Source organism: Notechis scutatus, chromosome 6 (genome assembly GCF_049901735.1).
Source record: "Notechis scutatus isolate UNSWTSFEM ecotype Mainland chromosome 6, rNotScu1.2, whole genome shotgun sequence".
Lineage (NCBI taxonomy): Eukaryota > Metazoa > Chordata > Lepidosauria > Squamata > Elapidae > Notechis > Notechis scutatus.
In genome coordinates, this window is record NC_142014.1 from 20278576 (window position 1) to 20294664 (window position 16089).

General features: G+C 38.2%; 1 protein-coding gene across 14 annotated transcripts in view; it reads right to left on the reverse strand.

Moving 5' to 3' along the window:
• The window catches only part of KIF21A (kinesin family member 21A), a 94342-nt gene that overhangs the window by 17979 nt on the left and 60274 nt on the right, over positions 1–16089 (reverse strand). For 4 of the 14 annotated variants that reach the window (XM_026677634.2, XM_087969443.1, XM_087969444.1 and 1 more), the window contains 14 exons: positions 15711–15910; positions 14825–14932; positions 14133–14201; positions 13321–13520; positions 11442–11595; positions 11004–11201; positions 10246–10347; positions 9647–9812; positions 9133–9153; positions 6319–6379; positions 4836–4890; positions 3427–3644; positions 807–920; positions 200–328 (listed from right to left, as the gene is read on the reverse strand). In XM_026677634.2, the coding sequence (XP_026533419.2) occupies positions 200–328; positions 807–920; positions 3427–3644; positions 4836–4890; positions 6319–6379; positions 9133–9153; positions 9647–9812; positions 10246–10347; positions 11004–11201; positions 11442–11595; positions 13321–13520; positions 14133–14201; positions 14825–14932; positions 15711–15910 (1795 nt within the window). The remainder of the gene's footprint in view (positions 1–199; positions 329–806; positions 921–3426; positions 3645–4835; positions 4891–6318; positions 6380–9132; positions 9154–9646; positions 9813–10245; positions 10348–11003; positions 11202–11441; positions 11596–13320; positions 13521–14132; positions 14202–14824; positions 14933–15710; positions 15911–16089) is intronic. The other 10 variants (XM_026677635.2, XM_026677633.2, XM_087969445.1 and 7 more) reach the window with 3 other exon arrangements.

Genomic DNA, 16089 nt, shown 5'->3' on the forward strand with positions numbered 1-16089 from the left:
TTTATGTACATTTCAGCAGGAAATGTTTATGTAATTAGGAATGTTGTATTTTAAAGAGTGTGTGGAAGCAACAAATGAACTATTTTTTTAGCTCTTAGCATGAGATGGCCATAGCCAAAGCATTCTGAAGCTCTGTTGCAGGCTCACATGCGCTTTGGGTACCATCACTGCTGTGGGGAGTTGGTTCTTTGTGACTTACTTATCCTTCTGAACTGATGGGCTTCCCTGAGAAACAGTGAGACGGTTAAAAACATTCATTTCATTACGGGGCCGGCTTGGTGGGGAAGGAGGAGGTGACAGACTAGCCTCTGAGGTTCCAGAATCTGAGCTACAAGAAAAAAATTAAAACATTAAAAAACCAATTGTAAATAAAATAAAAAATAAAAATAATTTAAAAAGCAAATGAAACAAAGAGGTTAAAATTAAGAAAGTATGCTAGGGACTATAGGTCACTTGATGCCTGCTTGCTTAATTGAGTCATGTTTACTGCAAGCTCCTCTGGTAGAATGTAAAGATTATAAAGCATACCACCACAAGATGGCAGTATAACAACTTAAAACAAAGGCTACCCAAAGGGGAAAAAAATGCAAATATGAGACCCCTACAATGGAAAACACCGTTTCAAGATTGAGAACCCTCAATAATAAGTCGTCAACATTAAGGAAGTTTACATACCGCTTTTCAGTGTGCCATTAAGTGAGATGCAGACGTAGAATTACAAAGGCAGTTTCTTCAACAAAGCAAAACCACTCTCCATTTCGTACAACACAATGAATAAAATCAACATTTAAAGTTAAGCATCTTACTGTTTTTGTTCTTTTGACTTTGGCTTATCTATGGATTTATCATAGCTTTTTCTCTTTGATACAGGTGACTGTTCTGGTATTTTTTTTTCTGTTGGAGATGATGACTGTTTGGACCTGTCATAACAGAAAAAAGAAAACTTGGGTGAACAATCATAATTCGATGGCTGCGATTATCAGAGTTTTGCTGAAGTTAGTTGACAAAGCATCACCAGATTGTTAAAAAATATTTTCAGTAATTGCAAGATACGGATTTTTTTCATGTACTATTATAAGCCATGCAGAATGGGATAGGCAGCATAACTCAACTGTAAGCAAGTAAGTATAAACAGTTTCCCAAGAGTGAATGTACTTGAAACACATGTTATTCTTAAAGGTATCATGTCAAGGATTTTTGGATCAGGATTTCCAAAATTGTGAGGTGTATTTTCCTTGGAGAGGCACAGACAGAGCCCAGAAGCAGTATGAAAAACCTTTTAGTTGTACATTGTTATAATAAATCCAACTTTTCCCCAAGTTTCATTGTATTGTTTTCATTCATTCAGAGCCATGGTGGCGCAGTGGTTAGAGTGCAGTATTCCAAGTGTGGCCTTACTAAGGCATTATAAAATGGTAGTAACACTTCAGGTGAACTTGATTCACTTTATATAAGTAGTCCTCGACTTACGATCACAATTGAGCCCAAAATTTATGTTGCTAAGTGAAACATTTGTTAAGTGAGTTTTGCCCCATTTTACGATCTTTTTTGCCACAGTTGTTAAGTGAACCACTGCAGCTGTTAATTTAGTTAACCCGGTTGTTAAGTGAATCTGGTTTCCCCATTGACTTTGCTTGTCAGAAGGTTGCAAAAAGGGATGATATGACCGCTGGGACACTGCAATTGTCATAAATATGAGCCAGCTGCCAAACTTCTGAATTTTGAACATGTGACTAAAGTTCACAATATTGTTAGCATGAAAAGCTGTCATGTCCCTTTTTTTTCAGCACCGTTCTAACTTTGAATGGTCCCTAAATGAACTGTTGTAAGTCGAGGACTGCCTGTATATCTAAATACGAAAACAGACACAGACTTCAGAGGTTAATTTGGACTGCAATAAAAACAATTACTGCCAACCTGCCTTCAACCAAGGACCTGTATGTATACTGCACGAGTCAAAAAGAGGGCTATGAAAATACTGACCCCTCACATCCTGGACATAAACTGTTTCAACTCCTACTCTCAAAACGATGCTATAGGGCAGGGGTCCCCAACCACCAGGCCCCGGACCGGTACTGGTCCGTGGAACATTTTCTACCGGGCCGCCGGTTTGCTGGGCGCCGCCATCTTGTTTTGATGGGAAAGTGCTTCCGGTGAGCTTTTCCGGTTGGAAAGCGGCGTTTGGGTCCTGAAGGAATCCTCGCACCTTAGTTTCATCGAGGGGGGGGGGCGGCTTCGAACAAAACTAAGGCGCGAGGATTCTTTCAGCACCCAAGGCAAGGCGAGCTGAGCGACCGTCCCGAAGCCCATTGACAAAGGTACAAAGGAGCAGTTGAAGGTGGCGGGGAGAAGTGGGGGATGGCTGGCTGGCCGGTCACTCGGCTCGCCTTGCCATGCGTGCTGATGCCGGTACCGGGCCGCGGATCATTTTGTGATGCCGGTACCGGGCCGTGGCACAAAAAAGGTAGGGGGCCACTGCTATAGGGCAGTGATCCCCAACCTTTCTTATGCTGCGGCCCGGTATCCCCAACCTTTTTTATGGCGCGGCCCGGTACCGGCATTAGCTGGTTTTCTACCCGGAAAAGCTCAACGGAAGCGCTGGCGCTGCCATCTTTTTTTGATGAAAAGTGCTTCCGGTGAGCTTTCTACCCGGAAAAGCTCACCGGAAGCACTTTTTCATCAAAAAAAGATGGCGGCGCCCAGCAAACCAGCGGCCCGGTAGGACTTGTTCCACGGACCGGTACCGGTCCGCGGACCGGTGGTTGGGGACCCCTGCTATAGGGCACTGCGCACCAGAACAGCTAGACATAAGAACAGCTTTTTCCCGAAAGCCATCACTCTGCTAAACAAATAATTCCCTCAGCACTGTCCAACTATTTACAAAGTCTGCACTATTATTACTATTAATCTTCTCATCACTCCTTATTGCCCATCCCCTCCCATTTATGACTGTATGACTGTAACTTATGATATATATTGACTGTTTCCTAGTATGATTTGACTGCTTATTGTATCCTATGACTATTATTAAGTGTGGTACCTTATGATTCTTGACTCTTCTTTTATGTACACTGAGAGCATTTGAACCAAGACAAATTCCTTGTGTGCCCAATCACACTTGGCCAATAAAAGAATTCTATTCTATTCTATTCTATTCTATTCTATTCTATTCTATTCTATTCTATACAATAAATAAAAACTATTCATTTCTATTCTTGTACAATTTTTAGACTGAGTTTAGGGTTACAATTCAAGAACCTGCTATGCAGAAATATCTAATACTAGAACTCTGTGATAATTGCACTGGAAACCACTGAAGTTCTTTTGTACAAAAAGTTGCTCTCTGGGTATCCTGAAGACAAATGAAATGTGGCCGAACACGTATTAAGGAGCCAAGAGGGAATCGGTGCACTATACATATCTTACATGCCGGCAGCCTTAGAAGGCAAGGGGAACTGCAACAGGAGGCCTTCTCTGTCTCTGGCAGAAGGTTCTTTCGTGTCAGAATCCATTCCACTTTCTTGAGCTTCTGCAACCGAAGTTAGAGGACTCGACACAGCTGACTCTACAGCACTGACATCCGATGCTAAGTCACCACTATCAGCATAAAGTAGCTCCATCTGGGTTGTTGTCCTACGGCGTGCCTGAAATAGATCGAAAAAGGAAGAACAATACAGCAACACAATCTATTCTTTTTCAAGACTGACAGAATGGTTTGAAATGAACATACAACGGTATCATTTACTCAATCCTAAAATAAAATTATTCCTGGTTCTCTATGATGACAAAGGCAGCTGTAGCCTGAAGGTAACTAGTTCCATTAATGGTTTGTTGATCGCTAGTAATAAATGGGCTATAAAACTGTGAAGGTTAGTATCAGGATTCTGGCAGTTACCCCATTTAAATCACAGTCTCGAGCCATACTTCCAAAACTTCAAAGGATTTATTGGGAGTTAACATGTCCGGCACTGCCTGGCTATAGCCAACTCTGAGACACATCATTCATTGTCACCCTTGACCCTGGTTTCCCCCAACTCCTGGGTATATCATAATTCATACTCTCCAATGAGACACATCCATAGCCAAGAGTCATCAATCATGTTCTCTAGTTAGATTTTTGCACAACAGAAACTTCAGTCACCTAGTTACTATTTCTGAAAAACTATGTATGGAATGCACTTTCGATTTCCAAGCTGCCACACTGCTCTTTCAAACCCCTTTCCCCCCTCCCTTTCTGTTGGCAACTCTAAAATGACCATAGAAATATTTTATGAGTTGTCAGTAAGGTTACTCTTACTATTCTTCTGATCCCCTTTGTCAACATAGAAAGCACAAAGACAAAAACACCCTGAATGAGAAAACTCTCTTATTTTCTTCCAGCTTTCAGTCAATCAATTAAATCATGAAAAGACTAGAAAAACCTGGAAGAAAACTTGTCAGCAAAGACTACAAAAACTTGGCGTCAAAAAGAGATTTATCACTCCCCTTCTAGCATTCTGAATCTGAGCAGTTTCAAAAGCTGGAAATGAGCTGAAGACACCCTGTTTGGACACAACGATGGCACTGCTATCTAAAATTCTGCCATACTATTGACCGCAGCAGGTGCCAGGATCTAACTGATCTTGATGGACCTTTTAAAAACCTGAGCAAAGTTGATTCTGGATGTGAGAAGATCAGGAAATCCCTAAGCATAGCCTAGATTGGAAAACATCTGGCCCCCATCCCCAAAATATAGTATCAAGCCATTTCTTTATTGTTGCCAAAATCCAACAAGTTTTGTCATTGCAAGTTTAATTAAATATGAGTTCTTTACCTTTATCATGCTCACAGCTTACCTTATTTTTAGGCTTGACTTCACTACAAAGTTTCATAAGATCTGAAGATAAAGAACTGCAAACAAGAACATACATTTAGTGATAAGATCTCATGGAAACAAGGTACCCCTTCCTCCTATTATAAATTTAAAACTTATATGGCCATTCATCTTTTGTGTCATAACTTTGGATGGTCCACAATAATAGTAATAATTCCATAGAAGGAATAAAAAAATACCATCCCAAAAGCAATTCACATTGCCCTAAAACAAGGGTGTCAAACTCAAGGCGTGCAGGCTGGATGCTTAGATCTAGCCTGCAGGGCCACCCTGGAAAGAGCCAAGGACCGGCCCACGGTGCCTCTGCCAGCAAAAACAGAGCTCGGAAAGGGCCACCCACGACCCTCCTGAGCTCCGTTTTTACTGGCAAACGGTTGCAGGGGGCTGTCGCAGCCAAAAATGGAGCTTGGGAGCCCACTTTCTCTAGCAGAGTGCTCAAGCCACCACAGGCGCCCCTGACACAAGTGACGTCAAACTGGCCAGGCCCCCACTGCCCACCCCCCGAGCTCAAATACAACCCTGATGCAGCCCTCAATGAAATTGAGTTTGACACCCCTGCCCTAAAGCAACACTCTCCAATACATAAACAATAATAATCACTGGGCTCCAGCCTCATTCTATCCTTATGCTTTGTGGGAAAGCCCACTTTTAAAACCTTCTGGAAGTCAGGTCTGACATATAAGCTCATCCTTTGATTGTTATCCCATAAACATGTTCTTACTATAATATAGTTTTCTTTCCGCCATAACTTGTGTGACAAGAGATACAGATATTCAACACATGAAAGGCTCCCCCAAAGTAATGACTGAATAGTGCTATGATTCAAGATGTTGCATTTATCTACATTTTTTTCCTAACGAGGACTAACAAAGAGAAAATTGGCCCTAAGAGCCAATTCTGGGTTTATAATTTGTTTTTATCCAGATATATGTGACTGAGATGTATCCAGAATTCATATCTCATATCTATTCTATATGTTGATATACATATATACATCTCTGTGTGTGTGTGTGTGTGTGTATGACAGTGTGGATATAAAAATAGATCCTCAAGAACTCAAACTAAGCGATATATAAACAAAGATTCAATCATCCAGGCCAGAAGTATCTATTTTTCATATGGGGGAGAAACACCCCCCCCAGTCTCTATGGCAAGAATTGGTTCATTCCAGTGACTCTCTGACTCGCTGCCTACCCAAATATTCGTTTTGACTGAAGAAGTTACTCGGATAAATAATGAAATGTCTCAAGTTTAATAACATTTAGTCCAGTTGCCATGATTTAACCTTTTTAGATACAAGCTAAGCTATGTTCTTACAGTTAAGGAACATGTGTTAACAATCTACAACCACAGCTTATCCCCTTAGCTTACCTTTATTTGCTATAAGAAAATACCGAGAAAGGTTATATTGAAAATTTAATGACTATCGTTTGCATTGGTCTCACCTTCCTTCAGCCCCAGGACTATTCAAAGGAGCCTCTTCATCAGTACTGTCTTCCACGTTTTCTAGAAAATTTTCAAAATCATTATGTTTGTTAGTCAATTTCAAATCAACAAAATATATACCTGTTGTTTAGAACTTTTGAAACTATCTAAAGATCAGAGGGAGATTAATTAGTATTGTATAATATTCTAATATTGCTTTTTTACTTAAAATAACATTGAATTGAACTGACCTAGTTTCCCATAATACCCATAACCAGAATCCTTTATATTTCTCACTTTCTGAATCAGTAGGAATAGCTTATGTTTTCTCATTGTCTATCATCCATATACAGAACCAAATTGTAAAGACACCATCAAGAAAATAAAGATACTTAACAATGGCATAGCATCCCAGCACTTACTCCACCACATACTTACTGCTTCGAATAGTTATTCTGATTTGCATTAATAAAACATAAACTCATTAAATTGTTACTATAGCAATTTGCTTAAGAGAAACACTTGCTTGAAAGCTCCGTGTAACGAATGCCAAATAGGGTTCCCGTTTTATTGCTGGACATAAATTCAACATTAATATTCACAAGAATATTAGTAACTAGAAGGAAACCATTTCAATATATTGAAACAGTAATTTCTGTCATCCAATATTTATTTTCATCTAGTGCCATCTGAAGCTGGATAAAACCTTCTGAAGAGCACTATATGAATCAAGGATCAAAAGAAAACTTTAAAAACATTAACAGTAGTAGTTGTTCAAAACTCTAAGTAGATATATCAAATAGAGATTTAAAAACATTCTGAGATCAAAATACCAAAATAGAGGACAAAACCCCAAAATGCCCATTATAAGCATTCAGATGCCGAGAGACCTCTGTTTCACAGTTGGAGTAGCCTGTTTTAAAGGAGGAGGATCACTTTCTGTAGTTCAGAAATAGACTATTCCAAAATCAAAAGTAAACTTCCAAAATTATGCCAATGAACCAAGCGAAATTGTGCCACCTTCAATTCTGCTTGAGAGTTAGTAAGCAGACTCTTTAATTTAACCAAAAGGACAAAGACAAAATTTGGGGTGAAATATAATTTGCCAGAATGCCTCACTCTCAAGTAAGACCACACAGGCTTATCTAAAGATATTGCAGTTTGTTGTGTAAGAAACATAAGAGCATAATTTTGTAATGAAGGAAAGCAAATCAGCAAAAGAGCTATAAGTTTATCTTGGATATTGGCTTCTGTAGTATATAGCTGAAGGGAATGCTAGCTATATATATATATTGTCTACTTTATCTCCATTCTCTCTGAAGTGAGAGAAGTATATGAAGGCTAGGGAGAGGACTTTGAAATCCAATTTGATCACATGAATAATAGATAAGCTGGTAAAAGAATGTCAGAGGGATTCGAGAAGAGATCAAATAGAGAAAGTTTCAGGACAAGACAAAACCTTGCATGGGATGCACCACCAATAGACAAGTTGAGGTGACAGACTGGAAAATCCTTAGTGGGTGGAAAGGACTGGATTAAAAGACAGCATTGAGGCACTAGGCCCCAGATCCATAGAGGCATACCAGACAGAGCCCAAGGTGAGACTATGCAAAGAGGCCTCCAAGACAGTCCAACACAACACAGCGGCAAGATGTAAGATGCAAGTAAGGAACAGCAAGACACTAAACGACATAACCTTGTTGCTGGCATTGTGGTGGAACCAATAGATCCCATGAACAACACCAGAGCTGTCCAGAAGAGCACAATGATTGGAACAGTTAAGATATTGTTCTACTGCATAGAATCTTCAAACTCCCAAGCCTCTGGTAGAGGGGCTTGAGATTGAGGAAGACACATATCTTCCTCGTAGGGGGGAAGGGAATTTTAATATTATTTTGCCTTCAAGTCTGTCTTGACTCCTGCTGTTTTCTTAGCAAGATTTCAGAAAGGCCACTGTCTCCTTCCAAGGACTGAGAGAGTGTAACTGGCCCAAGATCACCCAAGTGGCTTGGTCTCTAAGGTGGGACTAGAACTCATGATCTTTTGGTTTCTAACCTAGTGCTTTAAATACTACACCAAGCTGGCTCTCTATACTTAATATAATAGCTAGTACAATTCAGTTGTAGCAAGTAGTAACTGGGCAACAGCTTTTTATTATTCTTGCTTAATGCAGATTGAAAAAAATACATATTTATATGTACTGATACTACACATATAACAAAGTATCTCATTTTAACACAAATTCGTTCTTGGCGCATTAAAAAATGGCATGTACTACCACTGAATATGCTTATCTACGCAATGCACATTTAAACATCCATCATATTTATAACAAAACTTTTCAAGTTAAACATTCAGTTCAGCATAAAGTAGAAAAAGCTACTAAAATGCGTTAAAATTATGTTTTCAACTTAAAAAAAATTGTTACATGTGTTACAGTAAGAACACAGCTGTATCAGGAACAGCCTAGTAGCTATAGCATTCAAATGAACAAAAACATAAGCTTTTAAGTACATTCACAATGGTTGCATTCATGCCTGTTTCAGTTATCATCCAACTAGTAATTTTTGGTAACAAAAGAAACTTCTAAATAAAAACAACTCCGTAAGCGTGTAACAATAAGCATTATCTGCATGGTGTCTGCAAGAGGGAAACAAATAAATTATAATTTGCTGTGTGATGACATCACTGTACATGACACCAATGTACATTTCCCAGATAGTACATGCAAACTTTATGGACATTCACACTCGATGATGTGCCAGTTAGTGTACACATATAATTATTAGTATCTCATGCAGCTATGCAGGACACAAAAAGCTATACATACTTACCCAATGGTATGCTATCTAGGTCTGTGTAAAACAACAGTAAGGAGGAAAATAAAATCAACACACCAATCAAAACCCATAAATTAGCAGAATGGCAAATCAAAGAGCCCTACATTGCATTATAAATGGATTAAGACTATCAGAACTATCAGAATAGATGCCATAGATGACACAAAACTAGCTTTTCTAGAACTAAATTTAAATGGTGAAAATTGTATTTGTAGACCATTTAATTTGTAGACCATTTAATTCTGCAGATAAAATTACTTGGTAATTGAATTCATGCTCTAAGACCAATTAACTAGATTTTTTCCCTTGCATTTCCTTTGTGAAGAACAGATAATTTGCAGTAAGAACCAAACCCCTTTAAATGCACTAACTTTGAGTCATATTTCATCATATAATTTAAATACAGCATCTATTCGTAAAACACTAAGGGAAAGACATTCCATATACCATGCTACATAAGCAAATCCAGCAAGCAATATAATTCCATTTTGTAGAACATTCAGATTACCTTGTAAAGCATGGCCCAATAAAGCGTCTAGTTCAGGATTTAATTCTGCTTTCTCTTTCAACATGTGAAATAAGAGTTGGTTTTGGGTAGTAGTGGTGATTTCAGTTTGCTTAAGGCGTCCTTCAAGAACTTTGATCTGAGCCTCTTTTTGAGCTGCTTGGAGACCCTATTGAAGATTTAAAAAACTGCCTTATTCTACTTCTTTTGAAAAGCCCCAATATGGGCAGCTACTTTACATACCCAAATAGGAATAGCACTTAGACTTACATATCGCTTCTTAGTGCTTTTACAGCCCTGTCTGAGTGGTCTACAGAGTCAGCCTGTTGCCCCAATAATCTGGCTCCTCATTTTACCGACCTCAGAAGGACGGAAGGCTGAGTCAACCTTGAGCCATTCAGAATCTAACTGCTGGCAGTCCACAGAACTAGCCTACAGTACTGCATTTTAACCACTGTGCCACCATAGCAAATGAATGCATTTTGTTACATATGGGAGCCCACCTAAACCCAGGGGAATAATCACTGAATACTAAAAGTGAAAGAAATGTATCTTCTGCCCTCCTAGTCAAGCAATGGCTTCCCCTTCATTCTGTTGATTACCTTATTAATGCCCATAGTAAGGAAATGATCAAGTAAATAACGAGCTTCAGTCAGAGTACAGGCGCTAATAACAGCTGTAACATCTAAAGTGTCTCCTTCCTCCTGTACCAACAGAAAACAATCAGAAATTGATTGCATGCAATTTAGATGCTACTATATTAGATGTAAATTCAACACTTTTGAAATTAGAATTTTATTTTATTAATAAAAATTGTCAGAGACAAAAATTTTCTATAAAGTTGAAGTTGCAATTATGTGGACTTTTGCACAAGATATGAGAATATTCAGAATATATAATAAATATGTATATTGAAGTTTAATATCTAATGAAGCAAAATTGCTCTTGCAAGTAAGAAACGTTTGCAAGGAAAGATATAAAAATATTACCAAAGCAACTAAATGATAGTTTTAAATGTATGCAAAATATAAATCAAATCATTTTTTTATTTCAATCCTAAACCAGCGTAAGTTACAATCAGGAAAAATTATATCCGTTTTAATAACATGCAGGTAGTCCTCAATTTACAATCTAAAATTGAGATAAGAATTTCTATTAAACTTTAATATTGTAAAGATCAACACTAACACCTTAAATGGTCTCCACCAATCCAGACTGTTCTGTTCAGTCATCACACAATCCCTAATTAGCTTGCACGGGTAGCATCTTAGATACAATATAAGTTAGCCCTAAGTAGAAGGCTCAAAAAAGATAAATATCGAAACTTAATACTTTTTTGAAATATGTGGGGCTGGCCTACCTTGGCTTCTTCCATTTGCATGATATTTGCTTGGCAGTCAGAAATACTATCGTTGATGTAATCTATATTGGCCATTAATGACTCCATCTCTTCATTGATATTATGGATGCTTTTATCTGTATCGGGGATACCCTCTTTGATTATTCTCTCCCTTCTTCTGGAAAGCTTTTCTTTCCTTTTGGTAAGTTCTTCACGTTGCTAAAATTAAAAAGAGAACGTTATCAGCTGGGAAATTCAGTCATTCCAATATTTTATGGTGGAAAAGAAAATACTTCAAATCTATTATGTTCACTGTAGTTTAGTGAGAAAGGAACAAACATGCAGCATCTATAATGCAAAAGTAGTTCATCTTTAAAATGTATATTACTAGGGGGATAATGTAAAAAAGGAAATTTTAAAAACCATATTGTGTAACAGAGTGTCTGCAAAATGCTGTACCTTCAATAATCTATTCATATCGCTTTCCATATTAGATATGGTCATTTTCTGCATAATAATCTCTGTTAATCTCCGTTCAAGTAATTGCCATTTCATTCTTGCACTCCTGGAAGTATAAACTCTTGAAGTCATTGCTTTCCTTTGATATTTGCTCCTATAAACAATTCAGAAACGATATAGCATTAACAACTGGGTTAGGTTTTGTGCCAGTAACAGTAGGAGAAAACACCAGCCTTAACATTTAAACCTTTGGCAAGGAGGAAAGTAGTATTAATTTTCAGAAAATATAAACATTGGTTCCAGATGTGCTCACTACCATTGCAATAGCTATTTTGTTTTACAAATGTTTAAATCAAATAGTCCCCAACATTCCAGAATCATATGCTACCTCTGATATTATATCCCTAGCAGAAATGTATTATCATCAGATATGAAACCTGAAGATGATCAATTATTTAAAAAATAGACATTAGGTTTTTCCGATTTCCATTTATATACAAGCAATAAATATGCCAAGTTTAATGTGTGTAAAAGAAGGTCAGAACTGATATGTGATACATTTGTGCAAAATAATGGCATGTATATGTGTCTGTATCTACATGTACAGTAAATGATAAAGGTAACACATACGTGTAAGTTGTTTCTGGCTCTAGCGGGCAGTGCTCATCTCCATTACAAAGCCGAAGAGCCAGCGCTGTCCGAAGACGTCTCCGTGGTCATGTGGCCGGCATGACTAAATGCCGAAGGCGCACGGAACGCTGTTACCTTCCCACCAAAGGGGTCCCTATTTTTCTACTTGCATTTTTACATGCTTTCGAACTGCTAGGTTGGCAGAAGCTGGGACAAGTAACGGGAGCTCACTCCATTATGCAGCGCTAAGGATTCAAACTGTCAAACTGCCGACCTTTCTGATCGACAAGCTCAGCATCTTAGCTGCTGAGCCACCCTTTTACAGTAAATTATACTGATATGTAAAAATAAATTATGAAACCTCAATAAATGTTAGGTTTTTTAATGCCTAAGCTTGGAATAAAAAGTCTCCTTAAACCATCATTGCAAGTTTTCACTTGTTCTTCTATTATTAATTCATCTGCTATTTAAAACAGCATCATCTAGCAAGGACAGAAAATAAAGAATTTCCAGAGGATGTTTTCTAACAGATGGAAGGCTGTTATAATGTAAAGGACATCTGATTTCCATGCAGAAGATCCAAGATCCAATCTTAGGTTTCTTCCAGCAGAAACAGAACTCTTGTCTGTAATCCTGGAGAACTGATGGCCATACTGAAGACAATATGAAGCTGGAGAAACAACAGTTTGGTGTTTCCTGCCTCCTTCACTATAATCCCTTGAGAACTGCCTGCACTAGAAAAAAAAATGAAATTATATAACAGATCTACCATGCTCTAATTTATCCCCATGGTTTGAATGTCTGAGAAAGGTGAGGAATGGAAATCGTTTGGATCCTCAGGTCCTTCCAAACTGTCCTTAAAAAAATCCACATTTTCTCAATATCAGTTTCTAGTGTCGGGATCAATGAGCTTCTGAGGGCCTAGCAATGGAGAGAGAAAAATCTGGAGGATTTATCTTGAGAAAGAAGTCTGAGTAATCGTATAGTCCAGGGCTGTCAAACTCCCGGTCCATGGGCCGGAAGCGTCACGTGCTGGCCACCCCCATGCCTGGTTTAGTGAAGGGAAAAAAAGTCCCCATACATCACGTGATGCTGCCATGACGACAGGAGCTTGACACCCCTGTTATAGTCTTTAAAGCATTGTCCAATCCCTCACAGAGTAAGGTAATGTTCTTATGAAATTGTGCTGATCATCTGACAGGCAAAAGTACCAGAGTATTTACTCATTTTAGTATTTGCATAGCCTTACTTGGTTCCATTTGTTGCTGGCAATGCCTGGACTCTTGCTACGGGTATTCTCATCTTCTGTTGGGGGACCACTTTTGATCCATCACTGTCTACTGAGGATGCAGCTTCTTGATTTGAGTGCTCAGGTAGACTCAGCTTCCGACTCACTCTCCCAGACACCTTATCAGATATAGGTCTGGCTTGTCTACGAAGAGCTGTAACCTAAAATAGACAACCATTTTAATAACTTAAAAACTAGATTATATATAATAACTATATACCTATGCTTCGCTATGAAACTATGTGATCAGGCTTATTGGGGGGGGGGATAAGGGGGGGGGAATTGTGGCTCTGCCTACCAGCATCCATCGGTATTCATGTGGCTAGTTCTCCTGTCAGTGTGTGAGAGAGTTTAGGGCTGTTTGGAAACAGAAACTGAAACAATATTTGCTGTGTGAGCAAGGAAACAGCAAGGAACCTGGGTGTAGCTTAGCTCAACTGTTCTGTACTAAAGCTGGTTGCTGTTTGAAACTGAAACTCCTCTCCTCTGCTTGTGTTTTGCATTTGGAACATATTTCTTTTCAGGTGGGGAGGGGGAGTAAAACTCCTTAGCATCAAAGTATGTTAATAATAATATAGGGAATACTAATGCTCTGATGGTCATTTCTAAAAATCCTTTCTTAGTGAGCACCTAGCAGCCAAGGGGAACATACGTGCCAAATTTCAAGTTTGTAGGCTTTACGGTTCTGGAGATTTTGTGATGATGCATGAGAGGTATTTTGCTTTTATACACATAGATTACATATAAATGGCAGAACTGAAATAATCGGTTACCTCTTCGGTTCTGCGACGTAGAATAACTTCCTGATTCCTCTTTTGAGCTTCCAGAAGTTTTAGCTGATGCTGTATAGAAGAACAATCATAATAAGCCAAAAATTCAATTCTTTCCATGTTAAGACCACAATAGAAAATATTTCAATGTGGGATACAATGGGCAGTTTCTGAGGAACCAAGGTTCATAGCTTCCTGCCTTTTGGGGTCAGAGAAGCACTATGGCATCATTGGAAACAAAGAATCCAAAAAAAAATTTTTTTTTTCATTCTGTTTTAATTGGTATTAGGTCTTAAAATTCTTGTGTTTACAATTTTCAATAAAATTATCTTTTTTTAAAATAAAGATAGGTGGGACCATCTGCCTCCTTACATTTATATTCAATGCCATCTGCACTAAACATAAATTTGATCCCCCTCACCTTCAATTCCAGATCACTTATGAACAATTTCTGAAAATAAAAATCCCAAGAAAAAATCTTGGGAAACCAAACCATGGCTCATTCTTTGCCCAATTCCACAAAACTCCTATTTAGAGAATCAAAGCAGTTTCTTCCTTATTCCCAAGATGTAAACCAAATTCCCTACAGCTGTGATACTAAATCACAATACTATGGCTTCATTTCAATTGAAGCTTTAAATATATTTACTTTTATCTCCCGAGAACGCAATAGATATTATCAATTGATTAATCACCTCTCGTTTCCTCTGTTCTTTTTTAAGCTGTGCAATCTCTTTGTTTCTTCTAGATTCATTCATCCTGGCTTTCTCTTGTTCTTCCTTCATTTGTTTCATCAAACGAACCTGTATAAAAAGTTATTTAATCATCTTTAAAAAAAAAAAATTTTTCTCTTCACAAAACACAGCGAAACTCCTTTGCATTCAACCTTTTTACTGTAAAAAACAAGTACCTATCATTCATGGTGCTAGACTACTTGTAATAACCTCCTGGCAGATCATAGTTGTCCCATAGGTGCTTTTTCAGGAGGCAACTGGACTGTTTTTTTCTTTTGAAGATGTTTCACTTCTCATCCAAGAAGCTTCGTCAGCTCTGACAGGATAGTGGGGAATATAAATATATAAATATAAATCCTTCCATTCCCCACTGTCAGAGCTGACGAAGCTTCTTGGATGAGAAGTGAAACGTCTCCAAAAGGAAAAAACAAGAAAGTCCAGTTGCCTCTTGAAAAAGCACCTTTGGGATAACTTCCTGGCAGTTTTTTTATTATTACAATAGGCAGAACAAACAATTACTGAGCAGAAATCAACTCAATCCCTGCTAATCACATTGCAACTTACTGAAGTAGGTGGATCACTGTGTCAAAAGCAAAGATCTCTTATAGCATCAGAACCGTAATATTTGCATTCAAGAAGAAATATACAAGAAGGAGACAGTTGTGAAAACTCCCACAACACATGACTACAAACATTATTAAGTAACAATTTTCATTTACAGTATGAGCAATAGGTACAATTGCAGTCTTGATCAAATCATTCAGATGGTTTCAAGCGGCAAAACGAGAGAAACACAGCTGATCATTCATGCACACACTATCAGAGTTTGTGAGGTGAAGTGGAATACCTTCGTTTTCTTCATTTCTGCCACATCCTGCTGCAATTTTTTCAGTTGCTTTTCATATTGTGACTGATTTTTAAGTAATCGTGCATGCTCCTTCTGGGCTACCTGAAGCCTCTGCAGTTGTTTATTCATGGATTGAAGCTTCTTTTCGTATTCACTTTTAATCTTTTTTGCTTTTTCTTCTGAGCAGGTCTCCACGGAACCTAACAATGTCAATGGATTTCTCAGCACATGAACTATGATCACACACACATTCTAGTCTTAAATTAAACCCCATGCTAAATTGGGCCACCTTTCGATTTTTGCTGGAAAATTATGCCCCTACTTACTTTCCTCTTTACCCTTTTTTTTTTAACAAGGGGGAGGAGGAGGAAAAGCAAGA